Here is a 23259-nt window from a genome sequence, read left to right as displayed (position 1 = left end):
ACCCGGCGTCTAACTCGCACGGACGGCGGAGGTCCGGCGTCGATCTGTTTGGTCGCGCGTCGCGGGGGCATATCGCAACCCTGTCGTCTAAAATGAAAATCTGGCTCCTTTTTTTCTCGGTGCTCGCTATTGTGGCAGTTGCCGAGAGCAGCGGAACGTGGACCCAGGTGGGCTCTGACATCGACGGCGAGGCTGCGGGCGACAAATCCGGATATTCGGTATCGATGTCCTCGGACGGCACGCGCGTGGCGATCGGGGCTCCCAGCAACGACGCTGGCGGCAGCAACGCCGGCCACGTTCGGGTATACGAGGACATCAACGGGACGTGGACCCAGTTGGGCGCCGACATCAACGGCGAGGCTGCGAACGACTTGTTGTCCGAGTGGTCGGTATCGATGTCATCGGACGGCACGCGCGTGGCGATCGGCGCTTACGGTAACGACGGCGCCGGCTCTGACGCCGGCCACGTGCGCGTGTACGCGGAGAGCGGCGGGACGTGGACCCAGGTTGGCTCTGACATCGATGGCGAGGCTGCGGGCGACAACTCCGGGTGGTCGGTATCGATGTCCTCGGACGGCACGCGCGTTGCGATCGGTGCAATCAGGAACGACGGCACCAGCTCTGACGCCGGCCACGTGCGCGTGTATTCAGAGAGCGGCGGGACGTGGACCCAGGTTGGCGCCGACATTGACGGCGAGGCTGCGGTTGACTGGTTTGGGCACTCGGTATCGATGTCCTCGGACGGCACGCGCGTGGCGATCGGCGGTAGACAAAACGACGGCACCGGCACATCTGCCGGCCACGTGCGCGTGTACTCTGAGAGCGGCGGAACGTGGACCCAGGTGGGCGCCGATATCGACGGCGAGGCTGCGGGCGACGAATCCGGGTTCGTGGTGTCGATGTCCTCGGACGGCACGCGCGTGGCGATCGGCGCGCCTCTGAACGACGCCGGCGGCAGCAGCGCCGGCCACGTGCGCGTGTACGCAGAAAGCGGCGGAACGTGGACCCAGGTGGGCGCTGACATCGACGGCGAGGCTGCGGGCGACTTGTCCGGGTGGTTTGTATCGATGTCCTCAGACGGCACGCGCGTGGCGATTGGGGCTCAAGGCAACGACGGCAGCGGCTCTAACGCCGGCCAAGTGCGCGTGTACATGGAGAGCGGCGGGACGTGGACCCAGGTGGGCGCCGACATCGACGGCGAAGCTGCGGGCGACACATCCGGGTTCTCTGTATCGATGTCCTCGGACGGCACGCGCGTGGCGATCGGCGCGCCTCACAACGGCGGTACCGGCGACTACGCCGGCCACGTGCGTGTGTACGATTATTTATGCACCGCTTCCGCAGACCCAAGCAAAGACGGCTCGGACGGCAGCTTTTACTGCATTAATGGCGGGACGATTGGCGGGACTGCTGGGTCATGCACGTGCACGTCCTGCAATACGGGCTACGGAGGGGTGAGCTGCCAGACCGCGAGCCCACCACCACAACCACCACCACCACTGAACCCACCGAACCCACCACCACCACCACCGACCACTCAGTCGTGCATATGCACATCAATCATATGCTCGTGTAAGCTACCTGATGGTACGCTAACTGCCCTTTGGACCAAAGACATTTAAACTTTGATCGTGTTAGCAACGACGCCTGCAAACTTTGGAGACGACGTCACACGATGAAAATAAATATCCTTTTAAGTTAAACATGTCCGACCGTTACAAGTCCCGAGGACGCAAAGAACGCACGCCAGATCTCTCCGGGCGTGGGTCACGCGCGCGCGCGCCTCGTGACGTTCGGCGGCGGCCGCGAGGGGATCACGCCCGAGCTCGTGCGCGACGAAGACGACGCCGCGCGGCGGGAATGCCACGCCCTCGGTGGCGGTGGTGGGGCGGTGAGGGCGCCCGCGGTGGGTTGTGTTCGACATTGACGGCAAGAAACGTGAATCGGCTCACGAGAATCGGCTCACGAGAATCGCGATTCAAAGCTTCTTCGTTATCACGTCGCGCGACCCATTACCGACCGAGCGTCCCCGCGGGGCATGGTGGCGCTCGTGCTCGGCGCCATGTTCTACACCATCGCCGTGATCGGAGCCGGGATCGTGGCGGGGTACAGGAGGGAGCTCATAGCATGCTGCCCGGGGCCGTGCCGGAAGCCGGGCGCGGGGTGACCGCGATGTGCGGTTCACCCGCGAGGAGGAAGAGGATGAAGAGGAGGAGGAGGAGGAGGAGGAGGAGGAGGGCGCGTTCTGCTCCCGCGTCGACGCCGAGAGCGCCGACGTAGCGCGCGCCCGCCTTTGTTTGTAACATATTTGAGCGTCTATGAACGACCCGACCCTCGCCCACGCCGCGCCCGCCCGCCCTCGCGAAGCATCGTCCTCGTCCGCGTCGGATATTCTCGCCCTCGAGTCGTCTTCCGCGCGGGAGCGAGCGTTCGACGCCCGAACCAGATTTCGTGTATGGGTTTCGTTGCAGGAAAATTGTCGAAAAATAAAAATCACCCCAAACGGTAATAAACGTCGTCGTCCCATTCGCTTCCCCACTCAACGCCAGGACCCGCGTCGATTCTCAGATTTCAGGTCCCGAAACCAAACGCAGCTGTCGGGAGCGGAAAGTCTCGAGGGGAAACACGGGCGGAGCTCCATCGGCGCGCAGAGTGAGCGACGCGGAAGCCCGCAGACATCGAAGGCCGGATCTTCCGTCCTCGCGGCGCTGGATACGCGCACGTCGCATCGAACGCGTCTCGCGCGCCGATACCCCCGGTAGCGTTCGTCGTTCCTCGCGGCCCCGCGCGCGTGTCGTGAATCCGTCGGTGGTGGTGACGGGTCGGCGCTTTCAGCGGCGAGCGCGATGGCGAGCACCGCCGCGCCCGCGGCGGCGATTCAGCCGGTTATGGACAGGGAGAACGTCGCTCCCGCGGTCAAGCGCGTGGATGATAAGCAGGCCAAGCCGGCCGAGAAGAAACGGTGCGTGCCACGAGACGCGACGCGCGCGATGCGCTCTCGCGCGCGACGGAAACGCCGCCCCATCGCGAACCTTTCGGACCCCTCCCGACAGTAGGACCCCTCCCGCGTCGCCCACCGACGTCTCGCTCACCTCGCCCCCGATGTCCCCCGCCCCGATCCAACCAAAGCAGCGATCGACCGAAGGAGGTGAAGTGCCCGCGCATCGTCACCGAGCGCTACAAGTGCGCGCGCACCGGCGAGACCAAGACGCGCACGTACGTTCGGGGCAGGCCGCTCGGCAAGGGCGGATTCGCGGTGGTGTACGGCATGCAGGATCCCTCCACGGGGGAAAACTTCGCGGCGAAGGTGGTCGCGAAGAGCACGCTCGAGAAGGAACGCGCGAGGGCGAAGATCCTCACCGAGATTCGCATCCACCGCGGATGCGACAACGCGCACGTCGTCCGATTCGTCCGATGCTTCGAGGATGCCGCAAACGTGTACATCCTCATGGAGCTCTGCAGCAACCGCACGCTCGCGGACGTGGTCAAGGCCAGAGGGCGGCTCACCGAGCCCGAGTGCGCGGCGTACGCGCGCGAGATCGTCACGGCCGTCGCGCACCTCCACGCGCACAGGGTCATACACAGGGACCTCAAGCTCGGTAACCTGTTCCTCACCCCCGCGGGCCTCGACGAAGCCACCGGGGGCGGCGGAGGTTGCGAAGATTCCACCGCCGCCGGGAACCGACGAGCGGAACGCGGCGGAGCATCGAGCGACGTCGACGGTGGCGCCGGCGGGGGCCCGGGCTCGGATCCCGCCCTCGATGACAGCGTCGCCACGGGCGGGAGGCTCAAGATTGGCGATTTCGGCCTCGCGTGCCGCGTCGAGAGCGACGACGAGCGCAAGACGACGATTTGCGGCACTCCCAACTACATCGCCCCCGAGGTTCTCGCCGGCTCCAAGGGTGGCGGGCACTCGTACGAGGTTGACGTGTGGTCCATCGGCGTCATCATCTACACCCTGTTGGTGGGCACCCCGCCGTTCCAAACCAGCGACGTGCACGCCACGTACAAGCGGATAAGGGCCAACGCGTACGAGTTTCCCGAAGGCGTCGTGAACGAAGGCGCTCGCGAGCTCATCCGCCGATGCCTCGCGCCCAAGCCCGGGGACCGACCGAAGATTGCCGAAATCGCGACGCACCCGCTGCTGAACGCGGGGTGGCGCGGCGCGACGCCGTGGTCCATGCCGACGCCGCGCGTGGACATGGACAAGATGGAGAGGTCGACGAGGTCCGGCGGCGGCGCCGGCGGAGTCGACGCGGCCAAAAAGCCGAGGGCGCCGCTATCGTCGTCGGCGGGTGGTCGGAGCCGCCGCGCGCCGCTATCGCCGCTCACCGTCGCGGACCCGAGCGCACCGCCGCGCGCGCGGAACGTAAACGACGCGACGCCGCCGCCCGCGACGCCCGCGCCCTTCGACGTCCTCGACTCTGACGTGGTCGGATCGGCGCACCTCGCGCGAACGCCGGATGCGGCCGAGGCGCGTACGCGCGAAGTCTCCACCGCCGCCGGACCGCCGCGGCGAGCCGCCGAGGAGGGCGCGGCGGCGTCGTCGTCCGCGACGGCGTCGCTGGAGTCGCGCGTGGCGTCTATGCGGCTGACGACGGAGGCTCCCAACACGGAGGAGGATTCTCTCGCGGCGGCGGAGGCGGGTCGATGCAAAAACGGCTCAGTCGCCACCTCGGCTCCCATCGATCCGGCGGAGTTTGCCACCCTCGGCATGGACTCGCCGACGACGACGGCGGGGGGGGTTCACCCCGTGGGGTCTGGCGCGTCCGCCGCCGCGTCGGGGAGTAACGCTCCGGGTAACGCTTCCCTGGAGGCGTTTCCGCCGTTGTGGGTCACCCGATGGGTGGATTACACGAGCAAGTACGGGCTGGGGTACGTGCTCTCCGACGGCACCTTCGGCGTGGTGTTCAACGACGCGACGAAGATGACGCAGTCCGCGCTGGACGATGGGGCGTGCGATGACGCGTCGTCTCCTGATACGAAAGAATGCCACGCGGCGTCTCCTGATACGCCCCCCGCGTGCCACGACGGCCCGCCGGGCGACGCGCTCGAGTACCGCGAACGAGCGAGGCGGCAGCCGGGCGCGGCGTCCACGGAGAGGCGCGTGGCGCCCCCTCCGGTGTGCTTCCGCGCGTCGACGCCGTGCCCGCCGGGGTTGGAGAAGAAGGTGAAGCTGATGCGGCACTTCCGCGGGTACCTGTCCTCGGACGGTCGGAGCGCGGTGGAGCGCAGCGCGGGGGGTTTGGGGTCAAAGCCGGGGTGCGAGGCGAGGCACCCCCGCGCGCGGGCGGCGACGAAGGAGGCGGAGGCGGCGGCGAGGGGTGCCGAGGGTGCCGTCGAGGGTGCCGTCGCGCACCTTCCGCACGTCAAGAACTGGCTGCGCACCAAGCACGCGGTGCTCTTTCGCCTCTCGAACCGCACCATCCAGGTGTGCTTCCAGGACGGCAGCGAGGTTTTGCTCTCGTCGGAGGCGTCCGCGTGCGTGTTCACGAGCAAGAGCGGGACGCGAACGTGCCACTCGCTCGGCGCGCTGCCGCAGGACCCGGAGCTGCTCAGGAGGCTGAGGTACGTGAAGGAGGTGCTGCACCAGCTGGTGAGCCGCGCGTGAGATGATTATCGTGTTGAGGAGGGGGTTAGGGGGGTGGGATGCGCAATCTTTGCGGGTCTGTAGATCGTCTCGGGGTGAGGCGTTGAACGTTAGGCGCTGTTGAACGGGCGCGCGGTGCGCCCGGGTTTTGTCATTCGAGCACGAACGACGCTATTCTCACGACCACGCCGCCGTCATCCTCCGATTCCGCGCGCCCGTCACTTCTTGCCCCTCTTGAGCCGCGCGTCTCGCGCGTCATCCTTGGAACCCTGCTTATCGTACTGCGCGTCTCGCATCTGCGCCACCGATTGCTCCCGCGCCCTGACCTCCTTGAAGGCCAGCGGCGCCGCGGCTAACGCCAAGCCGATGCCCACGCCCACGGCGACCTTCCACTGCGGCGCGTTGGCGCGCCGGACCGCTTTCTTGGCAGCCGCGTCCATCGCCCCGCCCCGCTAGGTGTGACGACGGTTCGGTCTCGAGGCTCGAGCGCGAAAATCACTGCGTCGACGAGTTGCCGTCATCGAGAATATGGGCCCCCAGGACTGGTTACGCCCAGACTGCTGTGACTGACGCTCATACGTTTGGAGATTGTGGGGCTCGAAAAGAGCACCTTTTGGCGGCACCGCACATCGTCGATCACTTCGAGCCTCGCGCAGACGCCGAAGACACACCGCCCGACTCGCTCACAATGCCAGCCAAGAAGAACAACAAGAAGAAGACCACCGCCAACGTGAGTGCGCCGCCGTCCGCTGAACCCGCGGCGGAAACGTCCAGCCCCGCGCCCCGCCCGAGCGTTTCACGGAGAACATCCCGCCGCTTCGCCGCCGCTTGCTTCTATCCAACATGTGCCGCCTCGCGACGATCGGCGCCGCCCGCGCCCACACGCGCCGTCTGACCCCGTCCCATCCCATTCGCTCCGCCCCGAACCCATCGCAGGTCTCCCCCGAGCAGCGCAAGGCCGCGCTCGAGGCCAAGGACGCCGGCAACAAGGAGTTCACCGCGGGCAACTACGACGCCGCCGCGAAGCACTTCACAGCCGCCATCGAGGCGGACCCCACCGATCACGGTGCGCAACCCGCCCGCGCTCTTCCGTCCGTCCCGGTGGTCCGCCCCTCGTTTCGACCCAAATTCTCGCGCCTCTTCGATCGCACCGAGCCGGCGCGCTGACAAACCCGACTCCGCCCCGTCGCCAACCACCGCAGTCTTCTACTCGAACCGCTCCGCGTGCTACGCGTCGGTGGGCAAGCTGAACGCCGCGATTGAGGATGCGGAGAAGTGCATCGAGATCAAACCCGAGTGGGGCAAGGGCTACTCCCGCCTCGGCGTCGCCCTCTTCAAGAAGGGCGACCTCGACGGCGCGCAGAAGGCCTACGCGGGCGGCATCGCGTGCGACCCGAACAACGTCCAGTGCGACGACGGACTCGCCGAGGTGCGCAAAGCCAAGGAGCAGCAGATGCTCAACGGCGGCAAGATGGCGGATATGTCGCTCGTCGAGCCCGTCATCGGCATCGACCTCGGAACCACGTACTCCTGCGTCTCCGTGTGGAAGGACGGCGAGGCGCAGGTCCTCGCCAACTCCGAGGGCGACAGGACCACGCCGTCCTGGGTCGCCTTCACCGACGACGGCCGCCTGGTGGGCGACTCTGCCAAGCGCCAGGCGGCGCAAAACACCAAGCGCACGCTCTTCAACGTCAAGCGCATCATCGGCCGCCAGTTCAGCGAGTGCCAGGAGGAAATCAAGATCATGCCGTTCACCGTCAAGGAGGACAAGGCGACGGGCAAGCCCATCATCGAGGTGGAGGTTGACGACGAGCCCAAGGATTTCACCCCCGAGCAGATCTCCGCCATGGTGCTCGAGAAGATGAAGAAAACCGCAGAGGTGGCGTTGGGCCGTCCCATCAAGAAGGCGGTCATCACCGTCCCGGCCTACTTCAACGACGCGCAGCGCAGGCAGACCAAGGACGCGGGCGCCATCGCGGGCCTCGACGTCCTTCGCATCATCAACGAGCCCACCGCCGCGGCTCTGGCGTACGGCTTGGATCAGAAGAACGCCGCCGACGCGGGTGCCGACGTCAAGAGCACGCAGAACATCCTCGTGTTCGACCTCGGCGGCGGTACCTTCGACGTGTCCCTGCTTAAGATCGAGGACGGCGTGTTCACCGTGCTCTCCACGGCGGGAGACACGCACTTGGGCGGCGAGGATTTCGACACGGCGCTCGCGGAGGATGTCTCTTCTCAGTACAAGAAGAAGAGCGGCCAGGATATCTTCACCGGCGACGACAGGGCGCAGCGCAAGCTCCGCACCGCGTGCGAGCGCACCAAGCGCATGCTCTCCTCCTCCACGGGCGCCAACGTCGAGTGCTTCGTCGGCGAGCACGAGATCAACATGCCCTACACCCGCGCGAGGTTCGAGAAGGTTTGCGAGCCCCTCTTCCAGCGTTGCATGGAATCCGTCAAGCGCGTCCTGGACGACGCCAAGATGACCAAGGCTCAGGTTGACGAGATCGTCCTCGTCGGAGGCTCCACCCGCATCCCCCGCGTCCAGGCCATCTTATCCGAGCACTTCGACGGCAAGGCGCTGTGCAAGTCGGTGCACCCCGACGAGGCTGTCGCCTTTGGCGCGGCGGTGCAGGGCGCGATTCTTTCGGGCGCGAGGGACTCGGCCACCTCGAACCTGCTGCTCGTGGACGTGATCCCGCTGTCGCTCGGCATCGAGTGCGAGGGCAAGGCGTTCGCCAAGGTTGTCCCGCGCAACACCCCTGTGCCGTGCAAGAAGAAGCAGGAGTTCTCCACCGTGCAGGACTACCAGCAGGAGATTGACGTTCGCATCTTCGAGGGCGAGCGCTCCAACACCGACGGCAACCACCTCCTCGGAGAGTTCCAGATCGAGGGCATCGAGCGCGCCAAGGCGGGCGAGCCCAAGATCGACGTCATCTTCGAGGTCAACACCAACGGCCTGCTCACCGTCACCGCGCGCGACCAGGTCACCGGCGCGCAGGCTGACGTCAAGCTTCAGCACGACCGCGGTCGCCTCACCCCCGAGGAGATTGACCGCATGTGCAAGGAAGCGGAGGAGATGCGCGCGGAGGATGAGCGCGCGGAGAGGGAGAACCTCGCCGCCATGGAGCGCGGCGACGACGACATGTAGACGGCGATCGTTCCTCGATTTCGGACGTGACCTCCCGCGTTTATTACCCGGCGGGCGGCGCGCAGAATTGAAGCGGCGACGCGATTGATTACTTTTTAACGCTGCGCAGTTTTTAACTTGTTAACGTCATGTCCATCATCGGCGGTGTAAAACCTCGGGCGCCTCCTGACCAGAGTCTCGGCCGACTGTCATAACGGCGGGCGCCTACCTGTCGCGACTCTTCTCGCCGCGGCCCTTGGCGACGCGCCTTCGTTCGTTCGCCGCCGCCGCCGCTCGCGAAGCCCTCGCCTCGACTTCGGCGGCGACGGCGTCGCGATATTTGCCAAAGCCTCCGTTTTCGGGAAGAACCCTCAGCCCCCCTTTGCCCTCGCCGCAGACCCAAACCTCGCACTCGTCCAAACCCTCCACCAGCCTCGCGTCGTGCGTCGACACGACGATCCCCCCGTCGAATCGGTTCAGACCGTCGATGAGAGCCTCGACGCTCTCGATGTCGAGGTGGTTGGTCGGCTCGTCCAGGATTAACACGTTTGCCTCTGTCGCCGCGAGGGCGGCAAACACCACCCTCGATTTCTGCCCGCCCGACAGCGACCGCAGCGGAATCACGTGCGCGCCGCTCTCCAGCCCGGCGCGGCCCAGGAGCGCGCGGGCGTCCTGGTCCTTGACCCCGAATGTGTTAACCAGGTGCGCGGCTGCGGAGAGTCTCGAGTTTAAATCGTCCAGAGGCAGGAGCTCGTCGAAGTGCTGATCATACCGCCCGATCACCAGCCCGCGGGGTCGCTGCACCTCCCCGACCGTGGGTTCGAGCCTTCCGGTGAGGAGACTCAGCAACGTCGATTTGCCGCATCCGTTGGGCCCGACCAACGCGACGCGCGACTTGGAGTGCACGGAAAAGCGCAGGTTTTCGTACATGGGCTCCGTGCGGCCCGGGATGGTGTACCCGGCGTCGAGCACCGCGATCGTCGGTCGGTCGTCCGTGGACGCCGGGAACGCGAACGACACCGCGTACTCCCTCGGCCGCTCCAGCAACTCGGTCCGGTTTCCCGGCGTTTGCTTGAGCAACTTCTTCGTCGCCTGCTCGCTCGACGCCGGGTTTTTGCCGCTCTTCATATCCCTCAGCGCCTTCTGCTGCGACTCGTACGCCTTGACGCTCGCCTTGTACCTCGCGTCCGCGCCGTTCAAAAACCCCCACACGTCCCCTTTGTGTGACGTGATCTTCTTGGCGAAGTGGTCCAGGTGCAAAACCCCGCACTTCGCGCTGGACACGAAATCCGCGCTGTGGCTCACGACGAGTACAGACGTCTTCGCGCACTCGGGACCGGACAAATACGACGCCAGCCACGTCGTCGCCGGCAGATCCAGGTGGTTCGTCGGCTCGTCTAGAAGCAGGAGCCCGGGCTTGACGAACAGCGCCTGCGCCAGCGCCGCGCGCATCCTCCAACCCCCGGAGAGTTTCGACAAAGGTCCGGACATTTGCTCGTCGGAGAAGCCGAGGCCGGCGAGGATGCGTCGCGCCTTGGCCTCGGAGGCGTACGCGTCGCGGCGCTCGAGCTCCTCCGCGAGCTCGCCCAGTCTCACCGACGCTTCGCGCCACTTCGCGTCGTCCCAGGCGTTTTCCGAGGCGTTTTCCGCGGCTTCCATGGCGTCGATGAGCGCCGACTCCTCCCTCAGCAGTTCCTCGACCCTAGCGTCGCACGACACGAGCGCGTCGAGCGCCGAGCGTTCGCCCGACTCGAGCTCTTGCGCGACGCACGCCACGTCGTGTACCCTCGCCCTGATGCGGCCCGACGCGATGAGCCTGACCAGCGTCGACTTGCCGCTGCCGTTCGCGCCGAGGAGCGCGAGCTTCTGCCCCCTGGCGATCTTGAACGACGCATCCTCGAACAGGCGTACGCCGCGTACGGATACGTCCATGCCGCTGACGTCGACGACCGCGTCGGTGGCGTTCGCGTCGTTAAAATCGTCGTCGTTTCCCCCGCCTCCGCGCACGTGGACGCTTACGGCCTCGAGAGCCCTGGCCCAGGACTCGGGGGCGCTCAGAGCGGGCGGTCCCTTTCGCGATGCGCCCCCATCCTCGGGCGGTTCGAGCGAAGGGAGGCGCCCCTCCTTCTCCGCCTTGGCGAGCATCTTGCGCTCCTTACCGGTGAGCTTGGCGCCGTCGTTCCGTTTGATCATCATCGCGCGGAGCTGATCCTCCAGCGACGCGAAGACGGGCGCGTCGCCCCCCCCGCCGTCCTCGTCCCCGCGCGACGCCGATGATGCATCGGCGTTGGCGGCCGCCTTGGCCTCGCGCCGTGCCTTCGCGGCCGCGCGCGCTTCTTCGTCCGCCGCGCGCGCCCGAAGCTCGGCGACGGATACGGTGTTCCCGAGGGCGTCCACGGTCGTCGGACCCTTCTTCTTGCCTCCCATCTCCAGGTGCGCTCGGGTGCGAGTGATGGGGATGTCGACATGCGCGAAAAACTGATCGCGCAAACAGAAAACTTTTGGCGAGCGCACGCCGCGTCGTCGCGCCACTCCCCGGCGGTGACGGGTCGGCCGCGGCGACCCGCGATACGATCGCGCGCGGGGAGGCATGTCGCACGTGTCGGATCACCTGTACCGATACCGTCGTAAGGTGCGAGCCCCGCGTCGGTCGAGCTCCCGACACACGCCCACCGCCGACCCGACCCTCGGAACCTTCATCCACGTGGCGACGTCGCCTCTCACTCGCTCCGCCCCGTTCACTCGCTCGCAGGTCGTGAGGGATCTCGCGTGGTCGCTGACGTCTCCGCACCTCCTCTCCGACGACGCCACGTCGCACGACGTCGTCCTGCTCACCGACGAGCACGCCGCTGGATTGCTCGAGGACGCGCACGGGTGGCTCCTCGGTCTCGACGAAGACCCATCGCACCTGACACGATGGGTGGGCGCACAGAGGGGAGCTAACAAGCTGGGATTCTACTTTGGCGCGCTGGTGGAGTACGCCGCGAGGTTCTGCCCGAGCGTCGGCGCGCGCGCGGTGACGACGCGGCGGCAGATCGCCGGCGCACTCGGCACCGGGAAGATGGTCGGGCAGCTCAAGCTCGTCATGCTCCGATCTTTCGAGCCATCTTTCGGAGGGGTCTCGCGCCGACACCCGCCAATTGATGCATACGACGATGCACACGACGCCGACGAGGTGACGCACTGGGAGTACAACGTCAAGTACTTCATCGACGCCGGCGGCGTCGTGTCCCCCGCGCGCAGGTGGCACGCCGCGGAGACTCTGGGCGTGACGCGTCAGACATCCGGAGAAGTCTCCGTTGAAGACGTGTTCAACGGTGACGACATCCTCTCCATTGAAGACCGAGTCGTCCTCTCCGTCGCGAAACCCCCGTGCGGGAACAGCTGCTACGTCGGCCCGTTCCTGCACGAGAACATGCGCGTCAGGGTGATGGAGGCGTCGCGGAAGCTGCGTCTGGCGGCGCACCCGCGCGTGCGAGAGTGGCTCGGGGAGTGGGGAGCGGGCGCGGCGGATCGCGAACGCGCGGACGAGCCGCCGCGTCAGTCGCCACGTCGGCGCCACGTCGGCGCCACGTCATCACCGGAACGGATCGCGCACGTCTCCGCGCAGATCCTGCGCGGGTACCTGATGTACCCGCTGGGAACGTGGGCGGACGCGGCGCCACGTGGCGACGCGTCGGCCAATCACCTTCGGGGATGGTGGATCTCCGACGCCGCCGACCTTCGATCCGTGCCGGCGTCGCCGCACCCGGGGGAAACGGACGGCGCGCACGACGGGGTTCGATCCGGCGACCTCCCACACCGCGAGAGATGTAAAGACCGACTCGACGACGACGACGACGACGACGACGACGTGATGTGGGCGGTGCTGACGCGCAAGTGCCACTGGCTCGGCCCTTGCGTCGCCGAACGCGCGAACGACGACGCGACACCCGCCGGTTCTTCACCCGGTTCTTCACCCGATTCCGCCGCGTGCGACGGGATCATTCCGCCGTCGTACGTCGTGGCGGGGATCCCGGAGCTCGGGATCGGTGACGCGGAGGTGCACCCGACGTCGAGGGCCATCGAGGTGATCGAGTCGATCATCGCCGCCACCGGTCGCGGCGTTCTTGTGTGCGAGATGATAAGGGCCCTTGACAGTGACGAAAATGTTTGGCGCGAGCGTAGCCGGGGTTTCGTGCTCCCGCCGAGTTGGGACCCGTGGACCACGGTGCTGCGTTCGGACCCGTTCCGTCGCAGGTACGAGCGCGGGCGAGCGGTGAGGGCGCCCGCCGGGAACGCGAACGTCGCCGGTTCAAACCGCGACGGGATCTCATTAAACGGAAATTTCGCGAAAGATTCGTCGTCGTCGTTCGTCGTCGGCGGCGGCGTCAGGCCCGCGCTTGACCCGGACGGGGAGTTCGAGGTGATGTACCCCGACCGCGTCGACGTCGCCGAGCTGGGCGACGACGTTCGCGTCAGGGACAAGGCGTCGGCGCGGTATTCGAAGCTCGCGGGTGGTGAAAACTCCGTACAGGGTTACGAAAATAGTACACGGGGCCCCGCGAGGCGAACGCGAGGCGAGGAGGGCGCCAGGCGCGTCGACGCGGGCGAGCGCCTGATGACCGCGGCGGCGGGCGGTTCGAGCGGAGGTGCCGAGGGTGCCGAGGGTGCCGAGGGTGCCGAGGGTGCCGAGGGTGCCGAGGGTGCCGAGGGTGCCGAGGGTGCCGAGGGTGTCACGCGCCGGGCGAGGGCGGACGCGCTGCTGGCGGAGCTCGCGAAAGTCGTCGAGGAGGACGACGGGCAACTCGCGAGGCCGATCCGACCGCACCTCGTGCGATCGCTCGCCGTCGTGGGCGGGCACTCGGGGATGCGATCTGTCGGGGACGATACAGACGACGCACTGAACGGGGCGACGCGGGCGAGGCGCGACGCCGCCGCCGCGAGTAATCTGGTCGCCGCCGCCGTATCGGGCGCCGTCGTCTGCCTCGAATCCCTAAATGACTTTGGTCGCTCGACTTTGACGTCAAAGTCGACGTCTTCAACGTCTTCAACGTCTTCAACGTGCGCGATGTCCGAGCGACGCGGCGTCGCGCACGCGCTGCTCGACGCCCTCGGTCCCGCGGCGCGCAGGGCCGGGTGCGTCGGCGCCGAGTTCGCACCCTCGGCGCGTTGCGTGTTTGACCTCTGCCTCGGGAAAGACTCCCGAGGTAGTGGTGGAACCGAGGTAGTGCGCTGGCGCAGGACGGGCGTGTGCCCGCGCGTCGCCGTTCGCTTCGCCGGCGTTCTCCGTCTAAAAAGCGACCTCGTCGTGGACCCGGGAGACGCCGCCGCGCTCGCCGAGTCGCTCGCGGAAGCCGTCGAGGCGCACTGGAAACTGAGGCGGGTCGGGAAGGGGCGCGATGAGGACCAGGACGATGAGGACCAGGACGATAAGGAGGACGAAGATGAGGACGAAGAAGAGGACGATGAGGAGGACGATAAAGACACGCCCGTCGCGAGAGCCGGCGCGGTGGTTGAGCTCCTGTGCTGGCGCGGCGAGGGCGAATCGCTCTCCCCGACCGCCGCCGACGTCCTCACGCGCGCGTGCGTGGAGAGCGGCGCCGCGGGCGCGGCGGCGCGACTGGCGACGGCTCGCCCGGCGCTTCGCGAACCCTTGGCTCGGGCGCACGCGGAGGTTGGCAACCACAAGGCGGCTAAACGAGCCGCCGCGATGGGTTTCGAGCGCGGTGGTTTCGACTTTGAGCCCGCGGGCGCGTCGACGGCGTCGCGGGCTTTGTTCCAGCCTTTGTTTGACGCGTCCGACGTGTCCGACGACGAAGTCCACGGCGGAGCGGCGGTCCCGCTCGACCGACTGTTGGCACCCGCCGGCCGTGTCGTGTTGGCGGACACTCTCGACGCCCTTCGCGTCGCGCGTCTCGAGCTCGAGGCGGCGACGCGACGCGACGACTGTCCTCGTCACAGTTCTCACGACTGTTCTCGTCACGGTTCATCGAGAGATCACGGTTCATCGAGAGATCGCGGTCTCGAGTCGTGTTCCGTCGTGGGCGTGGACTGCGAGTGGCGGCCCGGGCGGCGGTCGGGAGACGACGCGCAGATGGCGCCGGTGAGTCTGCTGCAAATCGCCGCGGGCGCGTCCGCGGCGCAGGACCCAACGATCGGAGCGAGAGTCGTCTTGGTGGATTGCTTCGCGTTGTTGGGTCCTCGCGCGGCTCCGGAAGCCGCGGAAGAGTGCGTGAATTTCATCGCGCGGGTCTTCGAGCGATGCGTGCTGTGCGGCTTCGGCGTCGCGTCCGACGTTCGAAGGCTCCTCGCGAGCTACCCCGAGCGTTTCCAGAAACGGTTCGCCGGGGTGTCTTGTCGCGTGGTGTGCGTCAGGGAAGCGGCGATTGGTTTTCGTTTTTTCCGCGAGCGCGAGTGCCGCGGTTTGGCGGCGATGTGCGCTCGAGCGCTCGGGGGCAGGGCGATTGACAAGTCGCAGCAGAGGAGCGATTGGGGTGCGAGGCCGCTGACGAGGGCGCAGATCTCGTACGCCGCGCTCGACGCGCTCGCGCCCGCGATGATCCTCCGCGCGCTCGCCGCGAGGGTGAATTCGGACGTTTTTAAAAACGGTTCTTTTTCGAGCGCGGACGTCGCGGCGGCGTGCGCCGCGTGGATCCGGAGGGAGACGCTGGAGACGTCGATGGCGAGGTTGGGAAGGTCGGTTCGGGTCGAGGCGACGGTCGCGGGATCGATTCCGCTCGTCGCCGCGGACGTCGCCGCCGCGCTGCGCGACTCGGGCGGCGAAGCGCTCGGTTTGCGCGTCGAGGACTGGAACGACGAAAACCAAAACCAAAACCAAAACCAAAACCAAAACCAAAACGAGGACGAAAAGTCGGCACCCGGGGACGGGGACGGGGACGGGGACGCCGGCGACGACGCGCGGAATCGAACCCGCGGCCGCGACGCGACGCTTTGCAAGTCTCTCGGGTTTGTCGTCGACTGGTCGTCCGGTGGGGGAAGACGGTTGGTGGTGTGCGTGCTCCCCGCACGGAACGGGTCCGTCGTCGACGTTCGAAAGCTCGCGGCTTCGCTCTCATTCTCGTCGTCTGAGAAATTGTCGGAGAAAGAGAAATCCGGCGCGGAATTGAACCCGCGACCTCCGGCGTCCTCTGTCCGGCTGGCCACGCCCGCCGAGCTCGTGACGGACTTTGGGTACCCGCGGGGGTGCATGGGACCGATCGGGCTTCGACGAGGACTCGGAGCGTACGACGTCGTGTTCGACGAGTCGCTTTTCGCTCCCGACGCGGGTTCGCGCCCGGACGTCGACGAAAGGAAGTTCCAAAGGGAACCCCAAAGGGACGAAAGGGAGTTCGAAAGGGAGTTCCAAACGGACGAAAGGGAGTTCCAAACGGAGTTCCAAACGGACGAAAGGAACGGCGGGACCGCGCGCCGGATGCTGGCCGTGGGCGCCGGCGCGGCGGGCGTTAAGGTGACGGGCCCGGCCGACGCGTTCGTCGAGGTCACCCGCGGCGTCGTCGCCGACATCTCGTCGCCCTCTCGGCGGTCCGACGAGTAGCCCCCGCGCGGATGCGTCGTCGTATTCGAAGGGTATTTGGTTATTTATTACCTTAGACTATGATGTTTGTACCCGCCGCGCGGTTCGCTCGACACACGCGGCGGCGACGGTCCTCGCATGTATCTTGCAACACCGCAGAGCGCACCGGCCGGCGCTCGCGTGTGTCGTCATCCACCGAGGGAGAACGGCACCACGATCGGCGGAATCGACACGCGCCGGAGCAACCCCTCCGGGCAATTCCTCGCCATCGTCCGCTGCAGCACCAGGCACGCCAACGCAAACGCCCCGTGAACCACCAGCGGCGCGCCCTCGTCCACAGCCACCTTGAGCCTCGCGAACGGCGCGCACGCGACCCCCCACGCGCGGGCGAACCAGTTACGACCGTTACGACCGTTACGACCGTTACTCGGGTCACCGCCCCCCAGCCTGCGGCCTGCGGATCCCCGCGTCGCGCCCGCGGGGGACGAATCGTCGCCCCGACCGTCACGACCGTTACGACCGTTACGACCGTTACGCCCACCCCCACCCGCCCCACCCGCCCCCGGGTCGTCGTCGCGCAGGTACCGGCCCCCGAGCCTGTGCCCGCGCCCGCGGTACGCCCTGTTCCGCCCGCCGCTAAAACTCGAACCCAAAACTCCAAATCCGCTCATGCGGGGCGCGTACACCGAGATCAACCCCGCTATCGTCCCCGCGAAGTGCGCGGCGAACGTGCCGGCGCTCGGGACGATGAGGGTGCCGAGCGCGAGCTCGAACCACGCGCTGTATCGCGCGGGGACCGGCACCAGGCCCCCGACGAGGACGACGGAGTTCGCGGGGCGTCGGTGCGCCGCCGCGACTTTCAGCGCGAAGTTAACGCCGGAGAAGCCCACCACGCCGCTGTTGTAGAAGGGCAGAAGTTTGGGGGCGGATGAGGACGAGGACGTTCCTCGGATGGGGACGTGGTAGCCGGGCGAGTTCCCGCCGTACGCGTACTTGGACACGCGGTCCACGGCGTCGTCGAGCCACGCGTCCGCTCGCCTCGACGCCGACGATCCCCGTTGATAAAACCTCCTCTCTGCCCACGACAGCCCGACTAGGGTACACTGCGACAGCCCCAACAGCGTCGCGCATCGCGCGAGGAACCTCGGGGTGCCGTCCAGACTCTCCAGAAACGACCCATCCTGCAGCACGCCCTGCATGTTGGACAGTAAGTGGAACGCGTCGACGTGCACGAACGCGCTGGTGACGAGTCTCTCGAGCTGCGCGAGGTGGATGACGGCGTAAGGGTTGAGGCAGACGTCCCCGAAGGCGACGCCGTCGGGAAGGGAGAAGACGGCGACGTTGGCGGCGACGATCGCCAGCGTCCCCGGGGGTATCGCCCCGTACGCGTCGAGCACGCGCGCGAAGGTTTTGGCGCTGACGAACAGGGCGTACATCAGCTCCGGCGATCTGGCCGCGTCGTCGAAGGACTGGCGCCGGGGCAGCCTCGGCCCGATATACCGTCGGCCGAGGGAGCTGAACCTCGCTCGCGCGATGCCGCGCTCGGCGGCGTCGGTGAGGGTGCTCACGGGCGCCGCGGTGCCGCTCCGTGATGATCCCGACATGGGGGGAGCGACGGGTCGACGAGGTGTGCGGGGGCGGGAGGTGTGATGGGGGCTAACCCGAATGCGGGCAGGGCGTTCAGTCAGGTCACGATGCTGACGCGGCTCCTGGCGCTCGGAACGGGAAAACACGTGCTCATTGTTAGAGACGCGGTTGCGGACAGCGCCGGGTGCGATGAGCGCGATGACGGCGGTGCGCGCCACCCCGTTCCTCCGCGGAGGCCACGATATCGCGCGCGCGACGAAGCCGCGGCGCGTCGAGCGCCGGGAGCGCGTCGAGGAGCGCGGTCGCCTCCCACGCATCGCCGCGACCGTTCGTGGAAGAAGCACGTGCGCAGCGGCCCGGGCGCGGCAGCAGCTTTCATCGTCGCCGTCGCCGGCGTCGACGCGCCTCTTCTCGGGCGCTCGCGTCCGCGTCGCGTCCGAGAGGCGCGGCGATTCCGCGCGATGCGACGTCTTCGGCGCGGGTCTCGCGCACGTCGCCTGGCCCCTGGTCCAGCCCACCGACCAGTTCGGGATGTGGGCGGCGATGCTCGCGGCGTCGTCGTTCGGGCTGTGGGGGGCGAAGCAGCGATGGGGCTCCAAGCTCGGCGGCGCGCCGCTCATCTCGACGCTCTGCGCGCTGGTCCTCGCCAACACCGGCGTCATCCCGCACTCCGCCCCCGCGTTCGCCGTCGTCAACAAGTTCATCCTGCCCCTCGCCATCCCGCTCCTGCTCTTCACCGCCGACCTCAAGCGGGTCATGACGTGCACCGGGCGCGTCCTGTGGGCGTTTTGCGTCGGCACGGTCGGTACCGCCTTGGGCAGCATGCTCGCCTTCAGCATCGTGCCCATGAGCGGGCTGGGCGAACACGCGTGGACCATGGCCGCGGCGCTCATGGCGCGCCACGTCGGCGGCGCCGTCAACTACGTCGCCGTCGCGGGCATCCTCGACATACCCCCCAACCTCGTCGCCGCGGGCCTTGCCGCGGATAATCTCATGACTGCCGTGTACTTCTCCGCGCTCTTCAGGTTCGCCAGGGAGACGCCCGCGCCGGAAATCGACCAGGCATACGACCTCAAGGACCCCTCACACGGCGTCGCGCGAGACGAGGCCAAAGCCGACGTCATCCTGAAGGCTAGGCTCTCCAACGCGTTTGAAGTGAATAAAGGGTCGTACGCTTTGACAACCGCCGCCGCCATCTGCGCGTTTGGCACGTACGTCGCGGGCGCCGCGAACGTCGGCGCGCAGTGGATCATACCCATCGTCACCCTTACGACCGTGGCGCTCGCCACGTTATTCCCGAAGAAGGTCGGCGGGTTGGCTCCGAGCGGCGAGGCGCTGGCGAGTTTAGCGATGCAGATGTTTTTCGTCGTCATCGGCGCGAGCGGTTCGATTCGACAGATGGTGTCCACGGCTCCGGCGCTGTTCTTCTTCAGTTTCGTGCAGGTGATGACGCACCTGTACTTCACCGTGCACGCGGGGGAGAAGCTCGGGATGAGCCGCGCGGACTTGCTCATCGCATCCAACGCCAACGTCGGGGGACCGACCACCGCCGCGGCGATGGCGGCGAGCAAGGGTTGGCGGAGTTTAGTCGTCCCCGCGATGCTGACGGGGGTGCTGGGATACGCGGTGGCGACGTTCGTGGGCGTCGGGTTTGGGTACGCGGTCCTGTCCAAGATGCCGCTGAGATAGACGAAGCGAGCTCTACGTGTCGTGGTCGAGTGATGAGTCGTTCCTTTCCTGTTGATACACGCGCCGTTGAAGGGTTGCTTGGCGCTATTTAGGTAGTTGTTGGTAAAAAAAGTTATTCGTCGAGTTCATCTTCTCCCGCCGCCGCCGCCGCCCCCTTTCCTGGCCGCCTTCTTCGCCGCCTTCTCCGCGGCGCGTCGCGCGGCCCTGTCCCCGGGACCCGGCGGTTTCCCCTCCGGCGCGTGCTTCCCCGCGTAGGCACACACCCACAGCTGCGATATCCACTTCTCGTGACCGGGCACCGCTTCGAGCGCGGTGTGCAGCGTCCTCGCGTCCGGCATCGACGCCTTCGTCCCCGGAAAGAACAGGAGCATCCTCCCTTTGCGCGGCGTCACGTCCAGCGGCGGCGATAGCTTATCGAACCTCGTCGCCCCACCCTCCGACACGTCGTTCAGGTACACCAACACCGTGGCACGTCTCTGGTACCCTTTTCGCGACGCCACAGCCTCCGGGAAGGCGTCCTAAAAAAAAACCACGTCATTCTAATTGCCCATACGAAAATAAATGAAAATAAACTCACCTCGTGCGTCTTGAAGTACTCGCCGCCTTGGTAATGCGCCACCTGCGGCAGCTCGAAGGAGTACGGCGATTGCGACGTCGGGGGCTTGAACGCCGACTTGCTCGCGCTGAGCCCCGCGAGCTGGGGTAAGAGCGCCTCGGCCTTGGTTAAGATGGCTTTTTTCGTCGGGTGGTCAGTCAGCGCGGGGGAGTCGAGCGTGCACGTCTTGGACGTTCGGATGTTGACGTTGTCGACGCCGCCGACGGCGGAGACTCTCATCTCCCCCGATGAAGCCGCGGCGTCGATGAGGGCGTCGCACTCGTCGGGGGTGAGGAAGTCGTCCACGGTGAGGATGGGCGGGTCGATGCAGAGCACGCGCAGGTTCGGCGCGTCGACGTCGACGCGCAGAAAGTCGTGCGCGGTGAGGTCGCCGAAACCCGCCTTCATGCCGGGCTGGTCCGCGAGGAGCATGCCGCCGGCGGCGGCGATATCGGGCGGGACCGGGGTGATGGTGGTGCGCAGGTGCGCGGGGGCGATCGCGGGAGGGGCGTCGGCCGCGGAAGCGCGGGTCACGAGCGCGCACCCGCGGGAGAGACGACCGCGGGAGAGGGCGAGGGACCCCAGCCCCGGCGCCGACTTTTCCGCATGGACCCTCTCGTGACCTAGCGACGATGACGCGACCGAGGGGGACGCGCGAGACGCGCGGCGGCCGGGCTCGACGCGGGTGGGCGCGGAGGTCGATGCGACGGCGAGCGGCGAGAGCGCGGGCATGTTTTCGGAAGGGAGGGTCTCGCTTCCGTCGGCCTTCCCGGCGCGCGCCTTGGTTTGTGAAGCGCAAAGTTATCCACTCGGCGCCGGTCATCAGCAGTGGTCTCCAAACTGTCTCCCCGTGTGAATCCTTCGCTCAGATCTCAGGCGCCGCGGCCGGCGACGCGCTGCACCGTCCCAACTCAACGCACTCGACGCGTCGACTCATCACCGGAGAGAACGCGCGAAGCCTCGAACCCGCCCCGAGGTCTTCACCGAAAGACGTCGACGGTCCGAACCGGGCACACGCGCGAGCCACCAGCCAGCGGGGAATTAGAAAGCGGGCAAACTCGAGTGTTGACATCCCAGCGGCGAGGTGGAGCGCGGTGGTTTAGGGGGACCGACCGAGGAGCGGGCGGTCCGTCGCGGGAGGTGACGCAGCTCGGAACCGGGCGGTCGGTCGCGTGACTCGCCATGTCGTTCTTCGGCCTCGGCAAGGCGGTGACCATGGACCTCACCTACGCCGCGGGGCCCACGCAGCGAACCGCGGTGGTGAAATCCGATCAGGGATCGCTCGACACCCTCCCGTTGTTCACCGACGGGGACACCGTCGCCGGGACGGTTCACATATCACCAGCCCCGGGCAAGCGCGTGGACCACCTCGGGGTGAAGATCGAGGTCCTAGGCCAGATCGAGCTCTACTTTGACCGGGGAAACGCGTACGATTTCGTCTCGTTGGTTCGAGAGGTGATGACGCCGGGTGAGCTCGTTTCGCCGACGTCCGTGCCTTTCGAGTTTAAGGACGTGCAGCTCCCGCACGAGACGTATCAGGGCATCAACGTGCGACTGCGGTACGCCGTGAGGGTCACGATGCAGCGCTCGTACGGCAACACGGTGGCGCAGGAGTTTCGTTTCCTCGTCAGGAACGCGGGAATACCTCCGCAGCTCGACGGTCCGGGGATCAAGATGGAGGTTGGCATCGAGGACTGCCTGCACATAGAATTCGAGTACGCCAAGGCCAAGTACCACCTTAAAGACGTCGTCGTGGGTAAGATATTTTTCCTGCTCGTGCGGATCAAGATCAAGCACATGGAGGTTGAGATTCGCCGGCGAGAGAGCACCGGGTCGGGGCCCAACACGTACAACGAGAGCGAGACCATCGCCAAGTACGAGGTCATGGACGGCGCGCCCGTCAGGGGGGAGAGCATACCGGTGCGACTGTTCCTGTCGCCGTACGACCTGACGCCCACGTACAAGAACGTGAGCGACAGGTTCAGCGTCAAGTACTACCTCAACCTGGTGCTGGTGGACGAGGAGGACAGGAGGTACTTCAAGCAGCAGGAGATCACGCTCTATCGCCACGAGCTGTGAGCGCCGACGAGGGACGAGGACGAGGCGTGTGGCTCGTTTTTTCGTTCGTCGGTGGGTTCTTTAGCAGTACACGTGGAGCGTGCGTTTCTTAGCTAGTGGTGTAATCCGCTACGCGATAGGCCCGTAGCAATCGCCGATGGGGAGGTGTTCGCGCCGAGGCGAAGACGTTTTTTGGTTTTTTGGTTTTTTGGTTTTTCCCGTCGTCAGTCACCCGTCCACCTCCTTGTACGCCGCGACCCTTCGTAACCCCTCGGACGCCACCGTCCCGCTCGGGTCGATCGCCATCGCCGCCTTGAACCCGGCCGAAGCCTCGTCGTACTTCTCCAGGTACTCCATCGCCAGCGCTCGCCTTAAGTGCGCCTTGAAACTCCGCGGGACGAGCTGAAGCGCGAGTTCGCAATCCTCCACCACGCGCCTCATGTCCACCAGCTGCCTGTGGCACTCCGCCCTGTTCACGTACAGCGTCGCGAGCGACTCCACGCCGTCGTTGCTGTAGATGCAGATGCCGTGGGTGGGTTGGGCTTGTTTGACCATCATCGCGATGCCCTTGGTGTACCAGCCGATGGCTTCCTCGTACCCGCCCTCGGCGTACGCGGCGTTGCCTCGGGCTTTACAATCCGCGGCGTCGACGGGTGTGTCCGCGATCGCCTTCTCCGCGGCGGCGAGGCCCTGCGCGAGCATCTGGTTGCTCGGATCCAGGGTTAACCCCGCGCGGAAGGCGTCCGCGGCCTCGGCGTGGCGGTCCATCGCGGCGAGCGCGGCGCCCGCGCGGTAGTGGCCCTTGGCCCACGAGGGATCGATGGCGACGGACGCGCGCGCGTCGTCGAGGGCGGCGGCGAAGTCGCGGGACGCGTGGTGCGCCGCCGCGCGGTTGGTGCGCAGCGCGGCGGAGGTGGGGTCCAGGCCGATGGCGCTGGTGTAGCACTCGACCGCGCGCGCGTGTTCCTTGCGCGTGTGGAAGGCGTTACCCCGCTCTCTCCACTCCTGCGCGGTGGCCATGGCGTTCGCGAGTGTCGATGCTTTCCGGACGCCGCCCCGAACTGACGCGCGGGCGACCCTCCTTCGCCGCTCGAATC

General features: G+C 66.9%; 12 protein-coding genes across 12 annotated transcripts; 7 read left to right on the top strand and 5 right to left on the bottom strand.

Annotated features, from left to right (window-relative positions):
• Nucleotides 1-92: 92 nt before the first annotated feature.
• Nucleotides 93-1622, top strand: MICPUN_102464 (predicted protein; the record flags this gene model as incomplete). The annotated part of the gene is made up of 2 exons (XM_002504684.1): nucleotides 93-1307; nucleotides 1542-1622. The coding sequence occupies 2 exons, from the start codon at nucleotides 93-95 to the stop codon at nucleotides 1620-1622; spliced, it is 1296 nt and encodes a 431-aa protein (XP_002504730.1).
• A 696-nt stretch (nucleotides 1623-2318) lies between these two features.
• Nucleotides 2319-2762, top strand: MICPUN_61589 (predicted protein; the record flags this gene model as incomplete). The annotated part of the gene is made up of 1 exon (XM_002504683.1): nucleotides 2319-2762. One exon carries the CDS (start codon nucleotides 2319-2321, stop codon nucleotides 2760-2762), a length of 444 nt encoding a protein of 147 aa, XP_002504729.1.
• A 449-nt stretch (nucleotides 2763-3211) lies between these two features.
• Nucleotides 3212-5611, top strand: MICPUN_85283 (predicted protein; the record flags this gene model as incomplete). Its single annotated transcript, XM_002504682.1, has 5 exons — nucleotides 3212-3606; nucleotides 3769-4298; nucleotides 4668-4935; nucleotides 5074-5224; nucleotides 5333-5611. Coding segments are annotated over 5 exons (1623 nt in total), but the record flags the coding sequence as incomplete, so codon positions are not given.
• Nucleotides 5612-5808: 197 nt separating this feature from the next.
• Nucleotides 5809-6030, bottom strand: MICPUN_61587 (predicted protein; the record flags this gene model as incomplete). Its single annotated transcript, XM_002504358.1, has 1 exon — nucleotides 5809-6030. One exon carries the CDS (start codon nucleotides 6028-6030, stop codon nucleotides 5809-5811), a length of 222 nt encoding a protein of 73 aa, XP_002504404.1.
• Nucleotides 6031-6118: 88 nt separating this feature from the next.
• On the top strand, nucleotides 6119-8738 carry MICPUN_61586 (heat shock protein 70 with TPR repeat; the record flags this gene model as incomplete). Its single annotated transcript, XM_002504681.1, has 4 exons — nucleotides 6119-6152; nucleotides 6247-6320; nucleotides 6527-6656; nucleotides 6793-8738. The coding sequence occupies 4 exons, from the start codon at nucleotides 6119-6121 to the stop codon at nucleotides 8736-8738; spliced, it is 2184 nt and encodes a 727-aa protein (XP_002504727.1).
• A 204-nt stretch (nucleotides 8739-8942) lies between these two features.
• MICPUN_61585 (predicted protein) lies at nucleotides 8943-11144 on the bottom strand (the record flags this gene model as incomplete). Its single annotated transcript, XM_002504357.1, has 1 exon — nucleotides 8943-11144. One exon carries the CDS (start codon nucleotides 11142-11144, stop codon nucleotides 8943-8945), a length of 2202 nt encoding a protein of 733 aa, XP_002504403.1.
• Nucleotides 11145-11307: 163 nt separating this feature from the next.
• On the top strand, nucleotides 11308-16254 carry MICPUN_61584 (predicted protein; the record flags this gene model as incomplete). The annotated part of the gene is made up of 1 exon (XM_002504680.1): nucleotides 11308-16254. One exon carries the CDS (start codon nucleotides 11308-11310, stop codon nucleotides 16252-16254), a length of 4947 nt encoding a protein of 1648 aa, XP_002504726.1.
• A 167-nt stretch (nucleotides 16255-16421) lies between these two features.
• MICPUN_61583 (predicted protein) lies at nucleotides 16422-17837 on the bottom strand (the record flags this gene model as incomplete). Its single annotated transcript, XM_002504356.1, has 1 exon — nucleotides 16422-17837. The coding sequence occupies one exon, from the start codon at nucleotides 17835-17837 to the stop codon at nucleotides 16422-16424; it is 1416 nt and encodes a 471-aa protein (XP_002504402.1).
• Nucleotides 17838-18018: 181 nt separating this feature from the next.
• Nucleotides 18019-19636, top strand: MICPUN_61582 (predicted protein; the record flags this gene model as incomplete). Its single annotated transcript, XM_002504679.1, has 1 exon — nucleotides 18019-19636. One exon carries the CDS (start codon nucleotides 18019-18021, stop codon nucleotides 19507-19509), a length of 1491 nt encoding a protein of 496 aa, XP_002504725.1. The 3' UTR covers nucleotides 19510-19636.
• MICPUN_102458 (predicted protein) lies at nucleotides 19635-20836 on the bottom strand (the record flags this gene model as incomplete). The annotated part of the gene is made up of 2 exons (XM_002504355.1): nucleotides 19635-20027; nucleotides 20087-20836. The coding sequence occupies 2 exons, from the start codon at nucleotides 20834-20836 to the stop codon at nucleotides 19635-19637; spliced, it is 1143 nt and encodes a 380-aa protein (XP_002504401.1).
• A 474-nt stretch (nucleotides 20837-21310) lies between these two features.
• Nucleotides 21311-22312, top strand: MICPUN_91691 (predicted protein). The gene has a single exon (XM_002504678.1). It carries the CDS (start codon nucleotides 21320-21322, stop codon nucleotides 22181-22183), a length of 864 nt encoding a protein of 287 aa, XP_002504724.1. The 5' UTR covers nucleotides 21311-21319; the 3' UTR covers nucleotides 22184-22312.
• A 78-nt stretch (nucleotides 22313-22390) lies between these two features.
• On the bottom strand, nucleotides 22391-23182 carry MICPUN_102456 (predicted protein; the record flags this gene model as incomplete). The annotated part of the gene is made up of 1 exon (XM_002504354.1): nucleotides 22391-23182. One exon carries the CDS (start codon nucleotides 23180-23182, stop codon nucleotides 22391-22393), a length of 792 nt encoding a protein of 263 aa, XP_002504400.1.
• Nucleotides 23183-23259: the final 77 nt, after the last annotated feature.

This window comes from Micromonas commoda, chromosome 9 (assembly GCF_000090985.2).
Source record: "Micromonas commoda chromosome 9, complete sequence".
NCBI lineage: Eukaryota > Viridiplantae > Chlorophyta > Mamiellophyceae > Mamiellales > Mamiellaceae > Micromonas > Micromonas commoda.
Note: the sequence above shows the minus strand (reverse complement) of the source record. Positions and strands in the feature narration are given on the sequence as shown.